General features: G+C 46.3%; 1 protein-coding gene, 2 non-coding genes and 1 pseudogene across 3 annotated transcripts in view; all 4 read right to left on the minus strand.

The window, feature by feature from the left end:
- Positions 1-8,407: 8,407 nt before the first annotated feature.
- Positions 8,408-8,522, minus strand: LOC132500455 (5S ribosomal RNA; annotated as a pseudogene).
- Positions 8,523-9,315: 793 nt separating this feature from the next.
- Positions 9,316-9,434, minus strand: LOC132500433 (5S ribosomal RNA). The gene has a single exon (XR_009534030.1). It is a non-coding gene; the product is annotated as a 5S ribosomal RNA (ribosomal RNA).
- Positions 9,435-10,328: 894 nt separating this feature from the next.
- LOC132500444 (5S ribosomal RNA) lies at positions 10,329-10,447 on the minus strand. Its single transcript, XR_009534036.1, has one exon. It is a non-coding gene; the product is annotated as a 5S ribosomal RNA (ribosomal RNA).
- Positions 10,448-20,586: 10,139 nt separating this feature from the next.
- The window catches only part of LOC132500134 (U3 small nucleolar RNA-associated protein 25 homolog), a 28,186-nt gene continuing 21,122 nt past the window's right edge, over positions 20,587-27,650 (minus strand). Inside the window, 2 exon segments of the mRNA XM_060115022.1 lie at positions 20,587-20,960; positions 27,148-27,398. Coding sequence (XP_059971005.1) covers positions 20,695-20,960; positions 27,148-27,398 — 517 coding nt within the window. The 3' untranslated portion in view covers positions 20,587-20,694.

Consider the following 27,650-nt stretch of genomic DNA (forward strand, 5'->3'; position numbering starts at 1 on the left):
CAAAAATGCACTTGTCTTTTGCTGAGAGGCCATTCAGGAAAGGGTCTGAATGGAAGCATCCTGTAGCCCAAAGGGGAAGGCTACATTATAAAGCTTAGAACCGTCCTGCACACTTGTCCAGGGATGACCTTTCACTTGTCCTCAGCAGTGAGCCCTGTGGGTCCCTGAAGGTGTCCCAGGTCACTGGTATTACTTACATGTGGGAGTGTGCTCAGTTGTACATAGTTGGCAGGCCCCACAAAAACATGTGCCAGCCAGGTGAGGTGGATTGTATCCCATACCTCCTGTGGAGGTGGCCGGTCTGGGTGTACCTGCTGCACTGCCCACCCAGGGAACAGAGCACAGGGTTGAGTATATATAGCCTATGAAATCCGACATTGTCTCTGACAGTCAGAGAAACTTCCCTACCAGTTCTCCACCAGATGCGAATCTGTTTGGTTGTCAGTTACCATGGAATCTGTTACCATGGAATCTGTGAGAAGGCCTGTGAGGGCATCACTACCCAGTGAGGTCATATATGGAACCTGTGACTTGAGGGGCAGGCTTCAGGAGGAGGGGCAGTTTTTTGGAGGAGAACAGGGTAGAGGCAGAGGTACTCTGCCTGGCCCCTCACACCTGGGCCTCCCCACCAATGCCGTAGTCTAGTAGACACCCCAGGTGGGGCGTGCTGGTGGTCTGGCACAGCCCCAGGGGCCACAGGAGGGCAAGAGAGACCCACATTCTGTGATTGGCTTGAGAGGCAAGATTAACGTAAGAGACGAGACAGCTAGGTTGTATGGCACTTACCCTAAGAGGCAGAGATTTGTGTGGACTGGGGAATCAGGGAAGGCTCCTTTGCAGTGGGCCTGAAGGACAAGTGAGATTTGGACCCATGGGGAAGAGAGGGAAGACATTCCAGTTTGGAAGAATAAAAGCAAAGACACACTCTTCTCGACCTTGTCCTGCCCCCAATATAAATTCATCGCACCCTGAAATTTTTACAACTGAGGACTTAAAAAAACCAAGAGGTTAAGGGGCCTTCGCAGTGGTACACAGGTAGTGGAGAGGCGTTCTGCTCAATGGTTAGGTTCATGTCGGGGCTCCGGGTTTACAGCTGATAGGAATGTGAGGACAAGCTCCTGCCATTTCAAACATTTCCAAGTGATACTGAGAGAGATGTTAAAGGTGCAAAATGCGGGTGCTGAATGACCTCACAAAGTGGGAATGGTGGGCCCATTTTAACATGAAATTGAAAACAAATTCATGACAAAAGGACATAATACAAAATGACAACATAATCGCTACAGGCCCCTCTCCCCTAGAAGTAAAAGTCATTAGAATCCTCTCTCTCCACCATGAAAGGATGAGATAAAGACTCAGCAGCAGCCCCCGTGAGAAGCATGGTCAACAGTGTGAAGAGGTGTTACTAAGGCGATTCGGTCCGCCTCAGAGCAGGAAAGAGACAACTCTGCCCTTAGCCTGATCAGGCCCACAGGAAGCAAGCACATTCGGGGCAGCCTCTGATAGTGTGGCAATGAGAGAGAACCTTCTTGAGGAGGGGACTCCCCGTTGGCCGACCCTGAAAAAGCAAAGATGGGACATTCGTTTAATGGGGCTGTTGCAGAGGCGTTGTTCCCAGGAGGTAGAGACTGCTTCGACTACCATTTTAGAGGTTGGGCCACCGTGGTTGAGAAGCACAGCACCTTCTCTTCCTAAACTGCTTGAATCAGCGGGTACACGTTAGGACAGACGAAGTCAGGCCTCATTGGAGCGGACTGCCTTTGGGAGTGGTAGAATGTAAACTGTGAAGGGGAATGCTCTGGAGGAGGTTTGTCATGGCAGGTGGGCCAGCATGAGACCATTCAGATTCTCCACGGCTCCAGAGATTACTTGACTGGGAGCATCCCTGTGATGTGGCGGGGGAACTCCTACCTTAACAGGACCTGGCTGGGCATCTGGGGAAGGCGGAATAAATGGTTTATTAACTTACGAGAGCGAGAGACTCACAAAAGCACTGAAAAAGACTTGTACCTGGATTCTTGAGCCAACCCTAAGAAAACTTCTCTAGATCTGGAGTAGGGCTCGGGAGGCTGCACTTTTAAGCTTCCTGGGCAGTCCCACCACAGTGGTCCATGGATAGAGTGACCAAATTATTGTGTGTTCTCGGTTGCTTTGGGGAGTCAAAGTGGGCAATATTAAAAACTGCAGCAGGCATACGTATAAACAGGGAATAGTCAAGGCAAACAGAGGTGTATAGTTATTCTGTGCATGCATCAGGTTTGGGAAAAGCTAGCCTGGTGGTTAAAGAACACAACCCTTACGACAGACAGACCAGATTCTGTCCTACTTGCTTGTGTGATTTTGACCAAGTTCTTTTATCCTTCTGACTGTTTCTTCATATGGAAAAGAGCTATGGCTGTACATTTAGCACAATATTCTCTTTTGGCAAAAGTTGCTCTGGGTCCATTTGTGTTCTCTGCAACTGAATCCTTTCCAGTGTGCAAGCATTTTTAAGTTGTTTGGTGAAGTATTACATTGGACTTTCAACTGTTCATTACTTTGGGCAAAGCTTATGTAGTGCTGCAGAGACTAGAACCCATGCAGAGCTAGTGAGAGGATGTTATAAGCTTATTCTGCCGGTTGATACAAAAGTTTTAACCTTTTCTCCTCTTCCTCCACCTGCCGCCAAGACATGAGAAAGAAGGCAGAGCCTGGAAATGCACACCAGGCAATACTTCTGTGTCAGTTTGCCTTTTATTCCTCTGCCAGTACTTCCCAGAGAGATTTCACCAAAAGTGCCTAAGCTTGCCATGGCCATTGTTGTGAAGAAAGTTTCTCTCTATTGCTAGTCACATCCCCTTTTCCTTCTCCTGGGGGCTTAATGGATGTTTGGGGGCAGGAACTAAAATTTAAACTAAAAGGTAAAAAACAAAAAACAAAACAAAAGAAAAAACAAGTGTTCTTTTTTTAACATCTTTATTGGAGTATAATGGCTTTACAATGGTGTGTTAGTTTCTGCTTTATACCAAAGTGAATCAGTTATACATAAGTTCCCATATCTTTCCCTCTTGCATCTCCCTCCCTCCCACCCTCCCTATCCCACCCCTCTAGGTGGTCACAAAGCACCGAGCTGATCTCTCTGTGCTATACGGCTGCTTCCCACTAGCTATCCATTTTACGTTTGGTAGTGTATATATGTCCATGCCACTCTCTCACTTTGTCATGGCTTACCCTTCTCTCTCCCTATATCCCCAAGTCCATTCTCTAGTAGGTCTGTGTCTTTATTCCTGTCTTACCCCTAGGTTCTTCATGACATTTTTTTTCTTCAATTCCATATATATATATATATGTTGTGTGTGTGTGTTAGCATACGGTATTTGTCTTTCTCTTTCTGACTTCCTTCACTCTGTATGACAGACTCTAGGTCCATCCACCTCATTACAAATAGCTCAATTTCGTTTCTTTTTATGGCTGAGTAATATTCCACTGTATATGTGTGCCACATCTTCTTTATCCATTCATCCGACGATGGACACTGAGGTTGTTTCCATCTCCTGGCTATTGTAAATAGAGCTGCAGTGAACATTTTGGTACATGACTCCTTTTGAATTATGGTTTTCTCAGGGTATAGGCCCAGTAGTGGGATTGCTGGGTCATATGGTAGTTCTATTTGTAGTTTTTTTAAGGAACCTCCATACTGCTCTCCCTAGTGGCTGTACCAATTTACACTCCCACCAACAGTGTAGGAGCGTTCCGTTTTCTCCACATCCTCTCCAGCATTTATTGTTTGTAGATTTTTTGATGATGGCCATTCTGACCGGTGTGAGGTGATACCTCCTTGTAGTGTTGATTTGCATTTCTCTCATAACTCGTGATGTTGAGCATCTTTTCATGTGTTTGTTGGCCATCTTTGGAGAAATGTCTATTTACGTCTTCCGTCCATTGTTTCATTGGGTTGTTTTTGTGGATATTGATCTGCATGAGTTGCTTATATAGTTTACAAATTTATTTATGTTTATATTTTTTGGAGATGAATCCCTTGTCAGTTGCTTCGTTTGCAACTATTTTCTCCCATTCTGAGGGTTGTCAGAGTCCAGAGTCTTGCGTGTTCCCCCAGTATCCAACTTGGACAAGTGTACAAATAGTGGTGGTCTAAATGATGTAGAGAGATGAATAGTGGAAGTAAGTATTGAAGGTAAAATTAATCGTTCAGTAACGTCACATAATTAATTTGAAGTGTCCATGTTATATTTGGGCAGAGTTGTTCAGTTGGCAATTAGCTAAGTTTGTAAGAGACTCAGGAGAGAGAGATGTAAGTTTTAGGTCAAGATCTGTGATATATATGGTGGCTGGAATCACAAGAGTAGATGAGACCATCTATCAAGGGCAGAAGAGAGCTTCTGAGAAATACACATCTTTTGGCAGAGGGCAGAGTGAGAGTGCCCAATGAAAGAGATAAGGATGTCCAGAGGCAGGAGGAAGAAGTAGCAGGTTAAGATGCTACTGTTGTTAAGGTGAAAGATTTTTCTGAGATGACAAGTTTGATCAACAAAATCAAACATTGCTGAAAGGTGACAGAATGACCAAACAATATTCACTCAATTTAATCACAAATTAAATGTTGGTGAATGCAATTCCAGTGCAGATAAGTAAGAAGAAAAGAGCAGGGCTTCCCTGGTGGCGCAGTGGTTGGGAGTCCGCCTGCCGATGCAGGGGACATGGGTTTGTGCCCTGGTCCGGGAAGATCCCAAATGCCGCGGAGCGGCTGGGCCCGTGAGCCGTGGTGGCTGGGCCTGCGCCACCGGAGCCTGTGCTCCACAATGGGAAACAACAGTGAAAGGCCTGCATACCGCAAAAAAAAAAAAAAAAGAAAAGAGCAAAATTGTGTGAGTCACGAGGTACATAAAGATAAGAAAATACAGACAATGAGAATAAATACAATTTTTGATCAACTGCACTGTGAAATTAGGAAGAGAGAAAAGGTAACTAGAGAGTTACTTGGCATCAAGCAAGAGTAATTTTTAATGGAAGGGGGGCAGCTTTTTAATGGGAGGGGGCCAAAATAAAATCTCTAAAGAGGAAAACCTTAACAATACCAATGAGGTGTGAAAATGAATGGAAGATACTGAGGAAGTGAGAATAGGTATTTATAAACTATGTCAAAAAGCTATTCTTGGACGTAAAGAGAAGAAGGTAGTTTGGGGTGTTTTTGCTTTATAGTCTGTGTTTTCTCTGTGAAATAAAAGTTTGATGGGAGGTGATGTCACCTCGAGATAGTGCTCATCAAATATCCTATGTGCTTATCTACATTTTTCGTCCTCCTTTGTAGTTCAACTGTTTTCCTTTGATTCGTTGTGGCCAGTGGCAAAGAAGCAGAATCAAGTGTATCACTTCTGAGCTGAGGTCATTAGGAGCCAGTGTCCCTCTTGTCTGGTCCTCTGCTATTGTGACATGGGAGGGCAAATAGTCCAGATGACGTGGCTGCAAGATGGATCAGGACCATGTGATCTGTAAGGGCTTTACTCAGTAGAAAAATAACGTACTCGTATTTTCCACTGAGATTCCTGTGTTCAATAGATCTGCCTGCGAGAGCTGAGAGAGCATAGCGAAGGCGGAAATGACAAAGACAGAGGGAGAGATGTTGGTAACAGATGGAAGGCGCCTGGCAGATAATATATTAAATGGTAAACAAAGCTGCTGGAGTAAGAGAGAGAGTATATAAGAGGTGAGAAGAAGGCCAACTGTATGTAGTATCTAACGCTAAGGAGTGAGGAGAGTAACAACTGAAAAATAAAAATAAAAAGAATGATCAGAAAGAAGCTAGGTGGTATGCCAACAGAAATCATAAGATTGCTATAAAACATAAAGGAAGGTAGTTTTAAAAGAAGCACCATTTAATGGAGTCAGTTGTTTCCCAAAGGCAAAATGCTATGGGAACTGAAAATAAAGCATCTGAATGGATGGCTAAACTTTTATGAACAAAAGTGGAACCATTTCAGGAAAGTCATGGGAGAAGACGCTGTGTTACAGTGGGGAGAGTAATCAATATATTGTGAGGAAAGGTGCCTTCATTTGCAAGAAATGCCAATTAAGAAGTGAAGACAGCATTTAAAGGGAAGGGATAATGTAAGAAAATTAAAAAAAAAATTAAGGAAACTTGAATAACTCGTAGACAAAGAGGGAGGTATTAGTGAAAGACTGAAAATCAGAGAAAGCTATCTTAAGTTGTTGTTATGGACTGAATTGTGTCCCCCGAAAAATTATATGTTGGAGCCCCTCCTAATTTGACTGTAGAAGATAGGAGATAGGTCCTTTAGGGAGGTAACTGAAGTTAACTGAAGTCATATGGGTGAGGTAATAATCTGACAGGGACTGATGGTGTCCTTATAAGAAGGGGAATAGATTCCAGAGATCTCTCTCCCTCTGCTCGTAGAGGAAAGGCCGTGTGAGGACACTGCAAGAAGACAGCCGTCAGCAAGCCAGGAAGATTATTCTCACCAGAAACCAATTCTTATGGTATTCAATGCCTTAATCTTGGACTTCCACCCTCCAGAACTGTGAGAAAATAAATTTCTGCTGTTTAAGTCATTCAGTCTATAGTATTTCACTCTAACAGCCCAACCAGACTAATACAGACCTTTATGTACACTGCAATATACAGAAGCTAAACAATGATTGTGAGCCTGAGATTACATCTTGAACAGAAGTGTAATGACGCTTGTGGTACTCACAACGTCACGAATTTTGTCAGAAAGATGTGAAAAAAAGTCAGTCAACCAACGGTTCTGATAGTGGATACCTTCTTTATGTGTTTGACATAAAGCAGTGTCTGACAGCCTCCCTGATACCCATCCGTATCGCAGTTTTGATTCTGTGGCTCCAGTTCCACGTGGCACCAAGGTGCTGTGTACTGTCCATTCTTGGGTTTTTGGGTGCTGTACCTATTGCCAGTAGGTGGGTCAAACCACTGGGGCTCTTCTGAAATCCTCCCTAAATTTGGACCCAGCTTCAGCTCCAAATCCGAGTTTTCAGAGAGCCCAGGGTGAGGCTCACCTGCCACAGTAGACACGTTGGCTAACGGGTTGCACTGCAGCACCCACTCGGACAAGGGCACCATCAGGATGCCACCGTTCTTCTTCTGCAGGGGCGGACCCGTGGACAGTCAGCTTGGCCCCCAGCACAGCCAGCTGCCTGTTCACTCTCTCGGCCCCTGTGAGGAAGGTGTTCATCCCTGGCTTTGAGGTCAGAGTCATCTCCTCTCTGGGTTTGTGTGAATGGAGGAGCCGCAGCCCTGGCCTGGGTGGTGTGTTGGCCCTGGGTTTCCGGGTTTGGAGGAGTATCTTACCACCTAGACCCCCACCTAGGGCTGAAGAGTTCAGGGGCTGTGGACCGTGGGTTTTGGGGGCAGAAGATATTTAACCTGGCGTTTGAGGAAATGGAGAGAGAAGAGGCTCAGGTTCAAGGGCTCCTGGTTTGAATCTCTTGCTTTAGGTTTGAGGGCCAGGGCAGTCTCTCACCAGAAGCTGCAGGATATCATCAGGAACATTGCGAGTGTTCTTGCACATACCCCGGGCAGCTGAGTGGGAGAAGATGACAGGTGCCTGTGACACTTGTAGGGCTCGCCGTGCCACAGAATCCGAGACATGGGCCAAGTCCACCATCGTGCCCAGGCGGTTCATTTCTGCCACCACCTTCTGCAGGGACAGGATGGGGAGAAGGCATGAGGGCTGCATTTATCTTGTGTGTATTTATCTGTAGGGAACAGGCGGGGCTGTACATTCATGTGGGGCAGGGTACGGAAGCCGGGTCCTTACCTCGCCAAAGCCGGTGAGCCGACTGACATTGCTGTAGAAGGGGTGGATACCCTTTGCTGAGCTCTGTGCCCTGCAGGATGGCCAGGAGGCAGTCTGACTGGTGGCCATGACTTGGCTACAAGAGCGTAGAAAGAGGTTCTGTCGAACCGTCTGCACCTGTAACCGTCTACACCTACCACCCGCCCTGGTGGCCGGCAGGCCCGGGGAAGCGGACCTGGCCCCTGCTTCCGCTCCCGACCTCCGCCGTGACGAAATGGCGGAGGGGGTGCTTTATCCAGATGGAGCTGTGGAGAGCCACACTGGCCGACAGGTGGCGGCGCCGGGGCTGGGCGTCGGTGGGGGCGGCCAGGTGCAGGTCGAGGGTCTCACGGGCCGCACGACGTCACCCGGGCCCGCGGCGGAGTCTGGGTCCGGGCCAGCCACCCCGGGAGCGTCTGGTTGTGCGTCCGCCTTGCAGGGCCGCCTTCTTGCCGCATTGAGCACCCCCTCTGGCGCGCTGTGGTGGGAGGGGCCGGAGCCGGTGGGGCCTGCAGCGGTGCCCGGCGGGGGACGGAGCTGGCGGCCACCGCTGCGGGCGACTAAAGGAGAATGCGGAGCCGCAACAGGAGGCAAAAAACCTACAGCACCCGGTATTCCCAGGCGGTCTCCCAAGTACTAACCGGGCCCGACCCTGCTTAGCTTCCGAGATCAGAGGAGATCGGGCGCGTTCAGGGTGGTCTGGCCGTAGACGGGGGCGGGGGCCGCGGGCTGCCTCTTGAGGCCCAGCTTCGCTTGCGCTTGCGCCTTACCGCCAGCCCCGCGGCCAGCCCGCCCCGGCAGAGCCCCGCCACCCGCCCAGGAAAGGGAACGGAGGCCTCGTGTACCAGGCCATGGCGGAGGGGGCGCGACCTCCCAGCCCAGGGCGGGCGGGACCCAGCAATCCCTTCAGCGCTTGGCGCCCCGCCCCAAATCCCGAACGTCGCTCACAGGGAAGCGGTCCCGGAGGCTTCCGGGCCCGGGGCCCGCAGTCCCTTGGCCATCCAACCCTGCCCGCCCACGGGGCGCTAGGCACAGCCCAGCCGCAGACCGGGCCGGCCCTCCTGCCTGACAGCCGTTGGCCCGAAGCCACTGGGAGCCACCATTGATTCGGCACGGCCCTTCAGCCCCAGCAAGCCCACCCTTGCCCCCACGGCACCCGCCGAGCACAGGACCCAGCGCCCTGGTGGCCGGCAGGCCCGGGGAAGCGGCCCCGGCCCCCGCTCCCGCCCCCGGCCCTGGCGAAACGGCGGATGGGGCGCTTTATCCGGAGGGAGCTGTGGAGAGGCACACTGGCGGACAGGTGGCGGCGTCGGGGCTGGGTGCGGTGGGGGCGGCTAGGTTCAGGTCGAGGGGCTCGCGGGCCACACGGACGGCACCCGGGCCCGTGGCGGAGTCTGGGTCCGGGCCAGCCACCCCGGGAGCATCTGGGGTGCGACCGCCTTGCAGGGCCGCCTTCTGGCCGCATGGAGCGCCCCCTCTGTCGGAGCCGCATCGGGAGGCAAAATGCCTACAGCACCCGGTATTCCCAGGCGGTCCCCCATCCAAGTACTAACCAGGCCCGACCCTACTTAGCTTCCGAGATCAGACGAGATCGGGCGCGTTCAGGGTGGTATGGCCGTAGACGGCGGCAGGGGCCGCGGGCTGCCTCCTGAGGGCCAGCTTCGCTGGCGCTTGCGCTGTTCTGCCAGCCCGGCGGCCAGCCCTCTCCGTCAGGGCCCTACTGCCCGCCCAGGCTGGCGACAGGAGGGCTCGGGGACCCGGGGGTGGCGGAGTGGTGGCCGACCTCGCAGCCCAGGGCGGGAGGCACCCTCCAGGCCCGTTGGCGATTGGCGCCTCGCCCCCGATCCCGCTTGACGCTCACAGGGACGCCGCCCTGGAGGCTTCAGGGCCCGGGGCCCGCGGTCCCTTGGCCATCCCCCCCTGCCCGCCCACAGGGCGCTAGGCGCAGCCCAGCCGCAGTCCTGGCCGGCCCTCCTGCCTGACAGCCGTTGGCCCGAAGCCACTGGGAGCCATCTTTGAGTCGGCACGGCCCCTCAGCCCCAGCAAGGCCACCCTTGCCCCCACGGCACCCGCCGAGCACAGGACCCAGCGCCCTGGTGGCCGGCAGGCCCGGGGAAGCGGCCCCGGCCCCCGCTCCCGCCCCCGGCCGTGGCGAAACGGCGGATGGGGGCCTTTATCCGGAGGGAGCTGTGGAGAGCCACACCGGCGGACAGGTGGCGGCGCCGGGGCTGGGCGCCGGTGGGGGCGGCCAGGTGCAGGTCGAGGGGCTCGCGGACCGCACGGACAGCACCCGGGCCCGCGGCGGAGTCTGGGTCCGGGCCAGCCACCCCGGGAGCGTCTGGGGTGCGGCCGCCTTGTAGGGCCGCCTTCTGGCCGCATGGAGCGCCCCCTCTGGCGCGCTGTGGTGGGAGGGGCCGGAGGCGGTGGGGCCTGCAGCTGTGCCCGGCGGGGGGTGGAGCTGGCGGCCACCGCCGCGGGCGTCTAAAGGAGAAGGCGGAGCCGCAGCGGGAGCCAAAAAGCCTACAGCACCCAGTATTCCCAGGCGGTCTCCCATCCAAGTACTAACCGGGCCCGACCCTGCTTAGCTTCCGAGATCAGACAAGATCGGGCGCGTTCAGGGTGGTATGGCCGTAGACGGGGGCAGGGGATCATTTGAAGGGGGTCTTGAAAAGTAAGAGTTCCACAGTGGCGACAGGGCATTCTGTGCAGAGGAAACAAGATAGCCAAAGATCTCTATCCATTGACCTTGCTCTATTTTCTTCCAGCATTTAGCACCATCTGAAATTATATTTTTATCTAGCTTCTCGTTGTTTATTTTCTGTCTCCCCCATGCACTCTAATTCTCCAAGTGCAGGAAGCAGGTCTATCCTATGTGCCCAAAAGAATTCCTGGCACATGGTGGGTGCACAGTACATATTTGTAGCATGGATGAATCAGTAGGCAGTCCAAGCAAAAGGGAGAGAACGGGATTTGATGAGATCTATAAGTACTTATGTGGTTTCATTTCAACCTCACAATTTTCCTTCCTAAGAAAGATGTCATTATCTCCGTCTTACAAATAAGGAAACTGAGGTAAGACAAAGGCAAGCAACTTGACAAAGGTCACACACCCAGTAAAAGGTAAAGCTGGGATTGAAGCCTAAGCTAGCAGGTTCCAAAGTCTGGACTGTACCACAGGAAGAGGCTAACAAAGGCCTGAACTAAGTAAAGCCGTGGGAAGGGAGTCAGAGAGAAGAGTTCATGCTTAAGAGTTGCTGGGCTTAATAAAATGGACCAGACGTGGCCACAGACTGAAAGAATCCCCTGCAGATTCATCGCCATCTGAGCCGCTAGTCCTGACCTCCTTCTCAGTCTCATGGGGATAACAGAAAAAACATGCAGCATTGGCCACTAACTAGCTGTTTAACTTTGGAAGCCTTAGATATCTAATTTCTCCAAGCATGTTTCCCCCACATGAAAAAAATGGTGACAGATACTAGGTTTACGGTTGTTATGAGATGATGCAGATGAAGCACCCAGGACAGTTCCTGGCCCATAGTAGGTGTTCAATAAATATTAACTTACTTCTCTTTCCCCATGGCCTCCTGCTATCTTTTGGTCTGGGAAATACTATTCCCAAGAGGAGGACCAAAGAGGGAGGAAGTGTTAGGAGGGCATCTGCTCTGGGGCAGGTATGGAAATGGATAGTCTCAAGAAGGTAGTGAGTGACAAGCCAGGCCTGGAAGAGGTGGGTGGATAAGAGGCTAGGAAAGTACCCAGCAGTTTTGTTTTCTCTATGAGGAAAACTCTGACCCCCGCTATAATGAAGGTTCAGACAAGCAACCAGAATTCCAAGTCATGTGCCCAATCTTTTCTCTGCACAAAAGGTGTAGCCGGAGCTTGGTAAAGGGGAAGCAGGGGACCATTTGACTTGGGCCTCATATGTACAAATTTGGTTGGATTCCCAAAGGAAGTTATTCATCAAATTATTATAATTTGGGGTGTTTAAAATGTTAATTTTTAACAGTTATCTGTGAGTTTAATTATGGATTGCACCTAGTAGTGATTTTCCATTTCTTAAAACATAATGTACACTGCTCTATACAAACTGTTTCCTGAAATAAACATGTTATTTGTGGAATCATTTTTAAAAGGGGTTAACTTATAAACAATTAAAGTATACCACAAGTTTTTGTAACTGTCTTTGAATTTTCACATTTCCTATGTGTTGGAATTGTTTCAAAAAGAAGAAGAAGAAAAAAAAGAGGCTTGGATTTCTGGGTCTCTTCAGCTCAAGAGGGCACAGGGCAGTGGCAGCCCAGAGGCAGCCAGAGGGGAGGTGAAGAGCCTGTTACTGAACTTGTTTACAGCACCACCTGGTGTTTATAACTCATTAAAATGTCACACTTCCTTGTCCTTAAGCCCTGGAATTTGCTGAGTAAAATCCCCACAGCTATTTTCTGAAGCCCTCTCTCTCAAAATTTCTTTTTCACTCACTTAAAAAGAATAAGGCTTATAGACAAGAATAACCCAAAACAGAAGTTGATGCCCCACGACTTTCCTTTGTTTTCTTTTAGCTTTGTGCTGTGGGACGGAAGGTCTGTATGTAATACTAGTTCAGACTGACTGAGCAGTGACTATGTGCCAAGCAGTTCTAAGTACCCTGCATGGATTAAGTAACTTAATTATTATAACAACTCTAGAGACAGGTATTACTATTACCATAAGCCCATTTTACAGATGTGGCTACTGAGACACAGAGAGTTTAAGCAATTTCATAAAAATCACTAGAAAGTAGCAAAGCAAAGATTTGAACCCAGGCAGCCTTGCTTCAGTGTCCATGATTTTAAACACTGTTATGCTGCTTTTCCGTGTAGGTGCATGTTTCAAGAAAAGGTATCTTCTTAATTTTTATTTGGCCTGATATTAAGAATTTAATTTCCCTGGGTAAAGCTCGATGGACCAAGGATAAACAGAGCAGCAAACAAGTTAAAAATATGCCTTCAATAATCATCTGCTATATGAGGCATTAAGCTCCTCAGAAGCCTAGACCGCCCTTTAGAATGTCATACAATCCAGAAGGATGGCATACAAAACAACTTAGTGTTTGTTTATAACAACGCTACCACCACCAAGAAAGCATTATAATCCTGTCTTTTTAAGAGTTCAACAATTTCAGATTTCTCCTTTTAAAGGGGTAGTAATAATAATAGCTACAATCGAGTGCTTTTTGTTTTTGTTTTAGAGAAGCATCAACTAGTGAAAAACAATGTGGGTTTGGGGGAATCATACTACCTGGGTTCAGATCCTGTTATTTTTTTAATGAATTTTTATTGGCATATAGTTGCTTTACAATGTTGTGTTAGTATCTGCTGTACAGCAAAGTGAATCAGCTATACATGTACATATATCTCCTTTTTTGGATTTTCTTCCCATTTAGGTCACCACACAGCAATGAGGGGAGTTCCTTATGCTATACAGTATGTTCTCATTAGTTATCTATTTTATACATAGTATTAATAGTGTATATATGTCCAATGGAATATTACTCAGCCATAAAAAGAAACGAAATTGAGTTATTTGTAGTGAGGTGGATGGACCTAGAGACTGTCATACGGAGTGAATTAAGTCAGAAAGAGAAAAACAAATACCGTATGCTAATGCATATATATGGAATCTAGAAAAAAAAATTTTAATGGTTCTGAAGAACCTAGGGGCAGGACAGGAATAAAGACACAGGCGTAGAGAATGGACTTGAGGACATGGGGAGGGGGAAGGGTAAGCTGGGATGAAGTGAGAGAGTGGCATGGACATATATACACTACCAAGTGTAAAACAGATAGCTAGTGGGAAGCAGCCACATAGCACAGGGACATCAGCTCAGTGCTTCGAGACCACTTAGAGGGGTGGGATAGGGAGGGTGGGAGGGAGACGCAAGAGGGAGGAGCTATGGGGATATATGTATACGTATAGCTGATTCACTTTGTTATACAGCAGAAACTAACACACCATTGTAAAGCAATTATACTCCAATAAAGGTGTTTAAAAAAGTATTAAAAAAATAGTATATATATGTCAATCCCAATCTCCCAATTCATCCCACCACCACCCCTTCTCCCTTGGAACCATACATTTGTTCTCTACATCTGTGTCTCTATTTCTGCTTTGCACATAAGATCATCTATACCATTTTTCTAGATTCCACATATGTTAATATATATTTGTTTTTCTCTTTCTGACTTACTTCACTCTGTATGATAGTCCTGTTTTTATTTTTAACATCTTTATTGGAGTACAATTGCTTTACAATGTTGTGTTAGTTTCTGCTATATGACAAAGTGAATTAGCTATACATATACATATATCTACATATCCCCTCCCTCTTGCTTCTCCCTCCCACCCCTCTAGGTGGTCACAACGCACTGAGCTGATCTCCCTCTCAGAGACAACCTATAGGCGACTCAGGGGTCAAGCAGCAGATTGGACCACAAGACCTCTAAGTTGCTACCAAACTGGGGATCTGGACCCATTTCCTAGTTTTGCTTTGAAATACATCTAAAGAAATGAAAAACAGGTGGTCGCCAACTTTCAGAGAATTGAAGTCTGTTTTCTTGCCAGTTATTTTTCTGCCACCATCAGTTTCCATAAACCCTGTGAGGAGACATATGTCCTCCCTCATTCTTATAGATCCAGTTGGATTGGAGATGACGGAAGTGATGGCACAAAGCCAGACACGTCTTAGCGCTCACTCCGCACTGTCACCAAATGGCCAGGCGTCAACCTTGAAGCACAATCTCTATGCTGGTTCCTGCAGAGACAAGAAAAAAGAAGAAAGAATAGGCAGAGCCTTTGGACTTCAGGACTTGTGATCCCATTTTTGTCCTCTGTAGCCGTTAGAACTCGGCAATACAGCCTGAGGCCAACAATACTGCCTGGCCTCAGTGGCTGAAACAAATGAGGGATTTAGGTTTTCACAGAAAAGTGTGAAGAGAGACCATGCAGAGCTGGGATGCAGCTTCAGGATATGACCTGAGAGCCAGGCTCCTTCTGCCCTTTGGCTCCACCATCTTCTGTGCACAGAGTTCTGTCCTTTAGAGCTTCAACCATCACTTCTGTGTTGCAGGCAGGAAAAAGGGAAGAACAAGAGGAAAAAGTGGTGTTCCTACCAGTTTCAAAGAGCTCACCTAACCCTGCCCCAAGGTTAGTGCTCTTTTGCCTGGCCACACCCTACCGCAAGGGGGACTGGGCACTTTGTCACCCAATAAAATCCAGGGTCCTCTTACTAGGGAAGTAGGAGGTGAGTACAGGGCAAACAACAGCAGTCTCTTCTACTTTCTCTCATGTCCCTCTGTCAGGATAGTGGAGATTGTACCCCGCTTTCTAAAGATGAGAAAGCTGAGAGGTGGCCAGGAGGACCTGCACAGAGTCACAGTGGGTTGGTGGTAATGTTGGTGTCAGCACCCAGCTCAGGGCCGGTTTTGAAAAATGATGAACACAAAAGGCAGAAATCCATGAACATCTGTGGGCAAACAGCAGCTGTGAGCCCAGGGCCATCTCTGTGGGGAGTCAAACTGACAGATGAGAGGGGCTGCAGGGTGCAGTGAGAATGAGGGCTGCAGGACACAGGGCTCCATGTCATTCCCTGGGTTGGCAAGAGCTAGACAGCTTTGGCCTTGGCTCAGTTGGGAGAACAGATGGGCAGGAATTGGGCACAGCTTCCAAATCAGCCAAGCAGCAAAGACTGCCTTCTTTCCCCTTGTCAGCTGACGCTACAGCTCCCACCAGTCCCAGCCAGCTGCAGAGGCCCAAGCCTGAAGACCATGACAACTTGGCCCGGACTGTGCCATGCCCCACCCACTGTGGGAGCCAGGAGGACAAGCAAGTGCAGGTGTTCCGCCCAGCAGTGAGGGTGACACCTAGGTGGAGCTGCCCACCAGGTTCAGATTTCTCTGTTCAGGGCGAGCAAGCCTTGTAGCAATCCAACCTCAGCCCTGACTCCTTTGGCGCATAGGACTCTTAACTATTGAGACAGCCAGCCCGTTGGATTGAGGTCCAGACCTCTGTTCTTTCTCATGCTCTCACCTCCCACAGGAATGATGGCAACGTGGCCAGAGGTGAAAGGCAAATCCAGGAATTATACTGAAATGCAAGCAATGCAGAGAGAACTCCTTCCCACATCTGAAGAAAGGAGGGTCCTCACAGAAACAAGGCAATCGATGAGGGGATAGGAACGCGTGTTCAGCTCAGAAACAGGACATAAAATACATAGAATTTTATTGCATCTCTGGCTAGAGCATATGGTATAAGAGGAAGAACTACAAGTCTTTAGAAAGAAATGCACTTTGTGCTGTCAGCTAGACGTGGTAGGTTCACGTGGGAGGGATGGCTAGGCCCCAAGGAAAGGAGAGGGAGCTGTCTTCTCTCTTTCTCCCTCCAAAGACTACATGAATTTTGGATTATCTGTGTATCTACTCCCAATTCACTGACTCTGGTATTAAAAGCAGACTGAAATTTGTTTAGAATTGTTTAGCTAGAAAAGCCAGAAAAGCTTTTTGTGAATGGTGCAAGGATGACTACCATGACTCCTTTAAAGAGAGAAGCTGGGAAAGAGATGGGAAGGAGAGGCCGGGCCAGCTGTGAGGGCCCCACCCCCAGGAGGATGCTCCCTGAAAGCAGCAGGCTGTGCAGTGCCCACCACACCCCTCCTCCGTGAGGCTCTGGCGCCCTGCAGCCACCTGCAGGTTACACAATGAGGCTCTTCCAATGATTATAAAGAAGCCCCAACCCTGCTCCCTTACCCCAGGACTTCTATAATCTTGAGACCCTAGACTCATCAAAGCTACACTCTGCAGCCTGAAGATCTGTTCACGCAGCCAAGGGAAGGCTGGGCAGAAGGCAGCCAGCAGGCTCTCACACCACCTGCCTCCCCTCCTTCCTCAGTGGCTCCCACAAGGGCACAATCAGGGCTGGGAGGCTTCATGAGCCCCCCTTGGCCCTCTGGGATGTGAGGAGTCAGCAGGGATTCATACCCATCCTGCCGGGACCATCTGCACTCAATTATAAGCCCTTTGGAAGCCAGCAGAGGGCTGTTAAGCTGCCGCTGGTTCTCTATGATTAGCTAGTTCTTGTCTTTTGAATACTGCATATGGTGCAGCCAGCTGCAGAAAGCATTCATGACTCAAAGCTTTTTTCCCCTCAAAGAGAAAAGTGCTAAGTTGTTATTACTATGGGAAGAAAAAAAAAAGTTTAAAACTCTTACTTTCTGGTTAAGTTCCTTTTCCTACCTTAAAATTCTACCTCTTCCCAGGATTGGGACCATTCCTTTGTCTGTTTTCTACCAGCACTATATAGGTACTTGCTTGCTGAAGATGAGCCTTGCTAAGAAATATCATGATTGTGTATAATTCCAGCTCAGGTGTCATTATCCGTGGTCCAGTAGACCCTCTTCTCTCCCTTATTTTGTGTGAGAGACCTGACGTTAAGGCATGCTTTTAATGAAACCACTCCAAAAAGTCAACTCTTTGCAATCAACTCAGGAGTCAGGGCCACTGCTGAGGCTTACCTTCTTTCCCAGGTGCTGAGCCAGGAACAGAAGCAATACTGCTTGGTTCGCACTTGAAACCCTCAGTGTTCTCTGTAGGCGAGAAGCAGTTAGCTAGCTGGCTACAAGCTAGCATTAAAATCAGTAGGGATGCTTAAAAAAACATGTATTTCTGGGGCTATACATAGACTTGAAATCCAGGCTCACATGTGAGTGGAGGTCCAGAGAAGATGGAGATTTGAGAGTCTTGTGAATAGTGATAATGAAAGCCATGAATTAGCTACAATTCACAGGGAAAAGAATATGGAAATAGAAGATGGGGGTAATCAGAGTCCCTTCTTCCTCATATCTCTGAACTAGGCAAATAACTCGTTTCTTTTCTCATAATACACAGGCTCTATGGTAAACACAGCACAAATATGCCAATAACCACAGGGCACTCTATGGATAAGACAATTCTTTGTAGAGTGGATACATGTATAACTGATTTGCTTTGCTGTACACCTGAAACTAATGCAACATTGTAAATCAACTATACTCCATTTTAAACATATATATTTAAGAAAATGTTCTTTGTACCATGAGTTTGGCTGGCTTAAGCCTATAAATTTGCAAAACTTTAGGAACCCATCTATATATGGAATGAATAGTTCTACTCTCCATGTTGAGAGACAAATAAAAATGCCTATTTAAATATCTAGCAGGAAAAGTACCCCAAAAGTGATTTCACTTTTTTTTTTTTTTGATGAGCAATTTTAAGCATGTCCAAGAGGAAGAAAATCTGTACCAATATGGGTTGTTCCACTGAGCCTAATGGGAGCCACATGTCTATCTGACAAGGGAGTTACAAGTTTGGAAAGGGAGAAAAAAGGAGCCCTGTGTTGTTAGTCTGAAATTGGAGGTAAGGTGTAAATTCATGGTTTTCAATATATGGATACAGAAATAAATTTAGATATCATGGGCACATAGGTATGTGTATACATATACACACATGCAGATATTCCCAAACTCTGACCACTGAGATGGCCTGGGACCAGTGGCTCCACAACTGTACTGGGTACACTTAGCACTCAAATCTTCGCTTTAAGATAATTTTCCACTAAAGAAAGCAGGGCTGGAATAGGGAAAGTACAAGACAAACTTGGAATGTCTTATAGTGTCAGAAAATAAAGAAATGCCCAAGTTAAAGGGGGATGTGTCAAGAAGACACAGGAGCCAGCTGGAAGGTGTTCCTGCTGGCCATATCTGAAACCATTTAAGCATCTAAAGGAATAATGATAATAACCAATTACAACCCACTGAATAAAAACTGAAGAATCCATACTTGTAATATTAATATAAATTAATAAAGGGGGAATGAGTGATTCTATAGTGGAAAAGTCTGGCAAGCACCACCTTAAACAAGTGGTCAGTTAGTGTCATAATGATGGGACAGGTGGAAATCATGCACCGCTTGAAGAGATGCAGCGAGGAAGACGCAGCATTGCTTGTATGCTGCTCCTGCCAAAGATGCATAAACTAAACCTAACCTAACCTAATATGACAGGAAACACCATCCAAAGTAACTGGCCTGTAATCTTCTAAAGTGTCAATGTCCATTACTCAGCCATAAAAGGAAATGAAATTGAATTATTTGTAGTGAGGTGGATGGACATAGAGACTGTCATACAGAGTGAAGTAACTCAGAAAGAGAAAAACAAATACCATATGCTAATGCATATATATGGAATCTGAAAAAAAAAGGTTCTGAAGAACCTAGGGGCAGGCTAGGTAGACGGAGATGTAGAGAATGGACTTGAGGACACGGGGAGGGGGAAGGATAAGCTGGGACGAAGTGAGAGAGTGCCACGGATTTATAATACACTACCAAGTGTAAAATAGATAGCTAGTGGGAAGCAGCTGCATAGCACAGGGAGATCAGCTCGGTGCTTTGTGACCACCTAGAGGGGTGGGATAGGGAAGGTGGGAGGGAGACGCAAGAGGGAGGAGATATGGGGATATATGTATAGCTGATTCACTTTGTTATAAAGCAGAAACACACCATTGTAAAGCCATTATACCCTAATAAAGATGTTTAAAAAATTTTTAATTTAAAAATTAAAAAAATAAAGTGTCAAGGTCAAGAAAGCCAAGAAAAAGCTGAGGTACCATTCAGAATAAAGGCCACTACAGAGACATGACAACTCAAAGCAGTATGTAACTCTGAACTGCATCCTTTTGCTATAAAGGTTATTATTGGGACATTTGGCAAAATCTGAATGGGGCCCAAGGATTAGTGGCAATTTCCTGATTTGACGGTTGTTTTGAGGTTACATAGAAAAATGTCCTTGTTTACATGAAATACATACTAAATTCAGGAGTGATTTTTAGGAGTGACAGGCCCAGCAACTTGGCAATTTATTTTCAGACGATTCAGGTTCTGAATTGGTAATTTTTCTGTCGGAGAATAGTTCAATTTTTTTTTTTTTTTTTTTTTTTGGCCACGCTGTGCAACTTGCAGGATCTTTGTTCCCTGACCAGGAACTGAAACTGGGCCTCGGCAGTGAAAGCGCCAAGCCCAAACCACTGGACCGCCAGGGAACTCCCTAAAAATGTTTTTAAAAGTGTAACTTCTTTTCCTTTTTATGTTATATGACTTAAAAAATGACTATAGCAATGAAGACAGTGATGTTGACGATGAATTTGCGACATCAAGAATTTCATAAAATTATTTCTTGAAATAAGGTAGAAATTAATGTTATTTTATATAATGTGATTTTTAAGTATATATTTTCATTAAAACATTTAGGAGTTAAAAAAAGATCAGTGAACGAATGTGCTCTTCTAGGTTGAATTAAAATAGAATATTTAAGGTTTAAAAAAGTTTGGCTGGGGAAAAATAACAGTTTTGCAAAACCTTTGCGATCCAAAACTAAGATAATATTCAACAGCAAGAAGTATTCCAATTTCTCATAACCAGTTCTCACAAGCAAAGAAATGCATGCCTCACTTTAAGAAGGTGTCAAATAGAAACAGGCAAATCTGAAAGAATTTACCAAGTGTTAATAAATTAGAGGTGAAATCACAACCAAAGAATTTATGGCGTACAAAAAAATTCACAAGTAGAAGATTCCTTCTACCAACTTCTCAGAGTTCCATGAGCTCTCTCCTGACCTCTGAAAGATGGGTTTTACCAAAATATGGTTTACACGGAACTTTTCAGGTATATATGGTCTGAAAAGAAAGAAGTATCTGCTAAGAACCTGCCTGGTGCTCCTTCCTTGTTGCAGCCCTTCTTTGTGTAAGTGATCAGAATCAGGTCCAAGAGACACAGAATCAAGCATGACATATCACACCAAACACCATTTCCTGTCCAACCAATTCTCATCTCTCTCCAGTAATGAAGAGGTGGACGTTCTTCTTGGACTGCAGCATCTGTGCAGCCCGCTCCACCCCAACCACAGCAGACAGCCTCTGGGCATCGTACTTGGAGTAGAGGACAGTGCAGGCCCAGGCAGCTTCCTCTCCTCTGGTGGTGGCTTGCAGCATGTTACAGACTTCACTGTAGAAGTGGGGATATGTTGGCAGTTCACAGAAAATCAGGTTCCTGATGCCTTTTATTGTGTATGTGTTAGAAGGAGAAAGAGAGGCTATGTCTACATGAGAAATTTTATGGAAAAGCCACCGAAGAGTTTTTACAGGGACATAGTCACTCTCGCTGTTTCATGCAAGGAGAAAGACCATGGCACAAATAACACACAGACCAAAAGTTACTCTAATTTGAGCTGGAGGGGCTCATTTTTTGTGACAGTGTATTTGAATTCCTAATGTTTGGCTTAAGATAGTGATAAAATGAATTTGCACTTCTTGAGCCTAATCTGAGCAGACTGAGGTAGGGTGGGGAAGAATAGCAGACAAGGATTAGAAATCTGTCGCAGAAAATTTGAAAAGCAGGCATTTCCAATTTAACATTATCCTAATTATAATCAGGCAAAACAGTGTTCTGTAATGGAGATGAGGTCAGACCAGACCCAGTACATAAAATAAACAGCATAAACTGTAAATGCACTCCCATTAGTCTTTTCTTGTCATTCTGTAGACATGTTAATAATTCCATGGCAGATGTCCCAGGTTCACCCATTTACAAAATCCTGCCCGAGGACCCATTAGGCATTATGGGAAGGCAATTAATTTCAACAGCTTCCTCGCTTCTTTCCCTGCTGCACAGGGCTGCATGGTGTGGGAGGGTGCAGACCCTAGGGACGCGCCTTATGGTTCGGGTTGAGATCAATCATTCCCTCTTGGGCTCCATGACCAAAGATTTTATACGTTGACAAGGTTCTGATTTTTCCTGTTAGACTCTCATACAGGGCTGATGTCAGACTCCCTCGGGAATTTTATTTTATTCATGGACGGTAAGTTTTCCTTGTCTTTTTATCCCTTGGCTCATCCTGATCTCTCTGGAGACCCTCCTCTCCCAAAATATAACTGCAGTCCATTACTTGGATCAGCTTTCCACATCCTCTTTCCATAAAGAAATTTTAATGGCTAATGATGTTGAAAAAACACAGTTCTGCCTCAGTAGTTATCAAAACAAACAAAAACAGAGTTCCATTTCTGCTTAGTATGTAGAAAACTCAAGAGAATACTACTCCCATGCTAACAAGAAAAAGATAATCTACAACAGTGTTCCTTTTCCTGAGCCTAGACAGCTGATGTCACAGGGCAACCAAGTGAACTGATTCAACGGTGCCCTGGTGTGTGTTTAACAACTGATTCTCAGTGGGGGAGGATAGGTGCTGATTTGAAGCATTTGCCAATTTCTGTGGTGTAAATACTCCATTTCAAGCTACCAGTGTCATGTTGCTGAACTTGGAACTGGGAAGAGATGTGCAACTATACCTTAAGAGCTGGTATGTGCCAGCTTCAGCCCATCACTGACTGAATTCCAAAGAGTGACAAGATGGTCTGAAGAAAGACAGGACATATGAACCACTTCACCTTTGGCAGAGCACAGTGGGGAAGAGGGCAGCTGCTAAGAAAGTGGGTAGGAAGAAAAAAGCTACACTTTTAACAAGTTCTTAAAGGGCAATTATGGGCTTGCATGACAGTTCAGAATCCCTGGGATTCCCGGACACTCCTTTACTTCACAGTCATGATGGCTTTTCCAAAGGTCTCCACTGGGAGCCCTGGAAAGACTGGAAGCAAGGCAGAAGACCTGAGAAACCCCGATGGTGGTGCAGACATGAAAACTCACTCTCTTCCCAGAGCCATGTTGTATATGAAGCTAAAGCCTGAAGCCAGTGAGAGGGGCAAAGGTCAACTGCCAGGGTGAAGTCAGAAGCAGCAAAACTGTGTGCCCTAAGGGAGGAGCATTAACCCCTCACCCCATCCCTCCCCACCACAGGACTTACATCCAGTAAAAACAGCAGTCTGGGGAAAGGGGAAAGGGCATGAAGACTGGGGAAAGGGCATGAAGCCTGTTCAGCCCAAGATCCTGCACTGATGTAAGCAGATGTTTGCCACCACTGCAGAGATGCAGGGAACTCTTTCTCACCAAGACCCCTCGTAGAACAAGGCAGAGGCTGGCCACCATGGAGGGTCGTGCAGGAGCCCTGAGAAAGTGCCAGCTCCAAAGCCCAGGATGGACAGAACCTGCCTGCATCTGAGCTGGACCAGGAGGAGAACAACTGCCCCACTTCAAGCCTTAGGGGAAGAGCGAGCAGGAGCAGCCTGCTGCTGGGGGAGGGGCCGGAGCGTGGGAGAGGCTCTCCCTCGGCACAGGGGTGCAGGGCATGGTGAAAGCTGAGAGGGGAGCAGGACGCTGAGACAAGGCCCTCCAGCACTGGGCCCCACAGTGGGCCACTGTCTGCTGGAGGAACTGGCAGTTTGTGGTAAATAGAAGGCAACGACGGTAACAACCAAATCCTAACTAGATTCACAACTGCCACACTAGTGGCCTGACAGAAGAGGCGACCAGGCCAATTACTTACTCAGGCACTACATTCAACTGACAATTACAAAAAACACAGAAAAGCAAGAAAAAGACATTAAAACCATGAGGTATCATTTTGACTATCAAGTCACTGGAAAAAAGAGAATTTACAGAAATATTTACAGAATTTACAGAAATAGGCTAATGGAATATAAATTATTGTGAGTGTGTATTTCACCGGGGAGGGGAGAAGATGGGAGTGGCAACACACAGCAAATTTTAAACTGGGTACAGCTTTTGAACAAATAAGTTTTCCTTTCCAAATTTATCCTAAGGAAATGCCTAGGCAACTATGCCATCAACTACGCATATGGATGCTCTTGGCATTATTGTATATAATAACAGAAAACAACAAATCAATATGCCCATTAAAAGGAAATTGGGTTAATTATATACCCATACAATGTAACACTATGCAACCATTAAAAAGGATGCTCTACACACCTTAAAGATTACTTATAATTACACAGAAAAGGTATTTTTACAATGTAAAGATTTAGCAGACCTACCTTGACCAAGTGACTACATTTAGTATCACCAAAAATGGGACAAACTGACACCCTGGGCCTCTTGAGGAGATGCAGGGGGAAGTACACAATATCCTCTATGTAGAATTCTTACTAAAATAATGTTTAAATCTTTGGTCCCCGAACTCTGATGCTCACTGAACCACCTATTTGTTTTTTAAAAGTACCTGTAATTGGTCCCCATCCCCAAACACCATGATTTAATTGATACTGCAGTATGACCAGGGCATTCAGATTTTTAAAAGCTCCCCAAGGGGATTCTAATATGTGGCAAAGTTTGGGAACACTGATCTAAATAATAAGAAAACAGCCAAATCCAGATGTGGGACATTCTACAGGAAACTGGACTGGACTCTTCAAAAAATATCAGTATCACAGCAAGAAACAAAGGCAGAGAATTATTCTAGATCAGGGTTTCTTAACCCTGGCACTACTGCCATTTTAAGCCAGGTAATTCTTTGTTGTAAGGGCTGTCCTGTGCACTGTAGGACGTCTAGCAGCACCCAGGCCTTGACCCGCTTGAACCACTAGACCACTAGAATAACCCTCCAACTGTACCAACCAAAAATGTCTCCAGATATTTCCAAATGTCCCCTGGGGAGCAAAACTGCTCCTGCTTGAGAACTGCTAAAATAGACTAAAGAAACATGTCACACAAATGCAATGTAGGATTCTTAACTAAATCCTGGATTGGGGTGGGGGGGGTGGTGAGAAACAGCTGTAATAGTCATTTTGGGAACAACTAGGAAAATTTGCATACAGACTAAATATTAGATGGTAACTGCAGTAATGTCAAGTGGTATGTTAATGGTGTTGTGGTCAGATAAAAGAATGTTGTTTTTAAGCTCTACAGGCTGAAAGATTTAGGAGTTAAGTGTCATGAAGCTTCCCATAATTTACTCTCAAATGGTTCAGGAAGAAAAAATAAGAGATGTGAGTGGAAAGAGAGAAGGAGAGACAGAGAATGTGGGTGCGTGAGAATGTGGCAAAATGCTAACAGCTGGTGAAGCCTAAGTGGAAGGAGTTAGAGATGTTCACTGGGATAGTCTTACAATGTCTTTTGAAATGAAATCTTCCCAAATAAAAAGTTGGAGCGGGGGCAGGATATAGTAGAACTATATATATATTAACTTAAAAATACATCCATAACATACAAGTATATACCAAAATGCTAACTTATTTAAGCTTTTTTTCAATAAGCACATAAAACATTCAAGATAAAAGAAAAAAAATCCAAATGTGTACACTGTGATCCCAATGTTGGTGTCCTTTTTAAAATGCCTGTGTCTGTGTGTGTGTGCACGTGCACGTTATTTACATCAAAGAGACAGGAAAGAAATACACCAAAATGGGTATTTATATCAGTAAGATTATAGGTGATCCCATTTTTTTAACCTAGATTTTCTAGGTTCTCTACAATAATTGTGTAATACTCTTATAATGAGAGTATTTTTAAAGCAAAATAAAACAACAAAACCAATTCCAATAGGTATTATATTTAAAACCCAAGAAAATCTCTCTTAGTACCAATTCGTCCACAGTAGAGACCAGGCATCTCCTGGAAATAAGAGCACGTGACCAGAACCTCTTCAGAGGGGCAGTTAGTAACAATTCCCATGGTCTTCTGCACCTCTTCCCCTGCCTTCCTCCTCTCCTGTATGTGCTTTGGGTCTTCGGTGACCCCTACAAATATGGCGTAACACTGTGACAGGACCTAAAACTAAGGACATTCCCGATGTCTATGTTACCTGACAACTGTTAAAGATAAATGAGGCAACCACAACTGACTTGCAAGGCTGGCTCCTGCATACAGTCTATAAAGACGAGGTCTATTACTTCTAAAACTGGGGTTCTCCCTGGGGCAGGGAGCACTCAGAAACACCCCACTAGCGTTTCCCACCTCCAGAAATCCTACCTCCAGAGTTTCTGATTGCCCCCTGCTTAAGAATCCTTCCTGTGCTAACCCACTGATAATGCTCAGAGAAAGAACTGTGAACTGTCCTCCCCTCAGGAGGGCCATCATGACCAAATGCCCATCCCATCCTAAGATTCTACTGGTTTCATCTCCCCAAAGAAAACAAATCCTCAGGTTGAAAGTTTTTTGCTAGCTCACAAATGAACTGCAATATGTCTAACACGGCCTACTTCCATAGAGAATATAAATACAGAATTTTAAAGCTGGATACTAAAGTGTTAAATACATGTACTTTTCCCAAGGTCAAATGAAAAAATCAAATCACAGAGACACTGCAGATCAAAATACCCATTGTCACCTTGGTGACCTCTCAAGCAAAAAAATCTATAGCTGGGAACCTTGAGATAATTGGCAGTTGCAGATTATCTCCATTCAACTTAAACACCCACTAACCTGGTCCAGGGTACAAAGCTAATGGCACGTGTTTGGTTTGTCTTTATAGTGACTTTGGGGACAAAACAGTTTGGTCAATAAATGAACAGTGTAAGACAGAAGACTGTCGTGCCTACTTAAGAGAAAGGGCTCCTTTGACATCATGCCCTCTCCTTGAAAAGCTGCTACTTGAGAGCAGTCCTCATCCCAGCTTAGTTCACACTTGCTACAGACAATCACGCTGGGAAGTTTTCCAATCCATCCACTTCATTTAAAGGACTTGCTTTGATGTATCAAGCTTTTGGAAAACTAAGGGCTCTTTAGACCTGCTGAGTGCAAACTCCCCCAAAATACCATTTCCAACATGAATGAAAATAACAACTCACTGGAACAAAGCAAATACTGATGCCAGCAAGAAGAAAACCCTGAAGCCCTTAAATATTCACCTCTAAGCCCCTCACCTTTTGCTTCTCCTAAACTTCAAGGAGCCCCTTAGTCCTGGTTCTCCTTGGTGCAGAAGTGTGTGTGCACTGCCTCAGGACAAATGAGAGCTTTCTGAACACTGACCCTGTACTCAACTTCCATCTCCACAGACCACACAGTCCCCAGTGTTTCATCTGTGCTTCTATGACAGGTTCCTCCCTTTCCTGTATTGTGTTGAGAGCTGCTCAACTCTGTAATGTCTTTCTTGAGGGGTATACCCACAGCTACAGGAGGTACCCTAAGTATGGACCCACTCAGATCTATATACAGGTTATGCTGTAGTCACTCATTCGTTTCTACCACCTTTTCCAACAATGCCCATTTTGAAAGAAAACCAACCAACCAATCAAGAAAAGTCTGTCCAGCCCCCCAAACTCTGGCTTGTCTGCAGGAGGTGAAGCAAGGGAGGACCTTATAACACAGCAAAGCCCACCATGCACTTGGAAGCAGACCCTCCAGAGAGGACACTTGAAACCTGGCCCTACTTTACCTTTTGTAGAAATGGAAGCGCTCTGTGAGGAGCAGGAACTGCTTCTCTCCTTGAAGGAAGAAGTGTCTGGCCCTGGAGACACCAGACTTCTGGGTGTACTCGCAGATATGAGTGAAGTTCAGTTCCTCCTTCTTGAAGTAATTTCGGAGACGCACAAAGTCAAAGTAGGAGGGGACATAGATAAGCGCGTGAGACATGACTGCATCACGATACTGAGGCACAATCTTGTTGACGAAAAAGTTAAACCTGATTTGAAAGGCAAAGGGCAGAGTCAGTGGTCTAGAGGTGAGCCATAGTGTCACTGCCAACTGCATGACCCTGGGCAAGTCACAATCTCCTTCTACCTCCCCTAAGAGGCCAATTTGGCCTACCTCATTGCAAAGAGATTATATAGGGATAAAACTTGTTAAGCGCATCAAAAAGTAAGTGCCAACACTATTCATCATAAAGAATAGATGTGATGCTGGTATATCCCAGAGAATTATTCTAGGAAGTACG

The sequence above is a fragment of the Mesoplodon densirostris genome, chromosome 12 (genome assembly GCF_025265405.1).
Source record: "Mesoplodon densirostris isolate mMesDen1 chromosome 12, mMesDen1 primary haplotype, whole genome shotgun sequence".
NCBI classification, from domain to species: domain Eukaryota; kingdom Metazoa; phylum Chordata; class Mammalia; order Artiodactyla; family Ziphiidae; genus Mesoplodon; species Mesoplodon densirostris.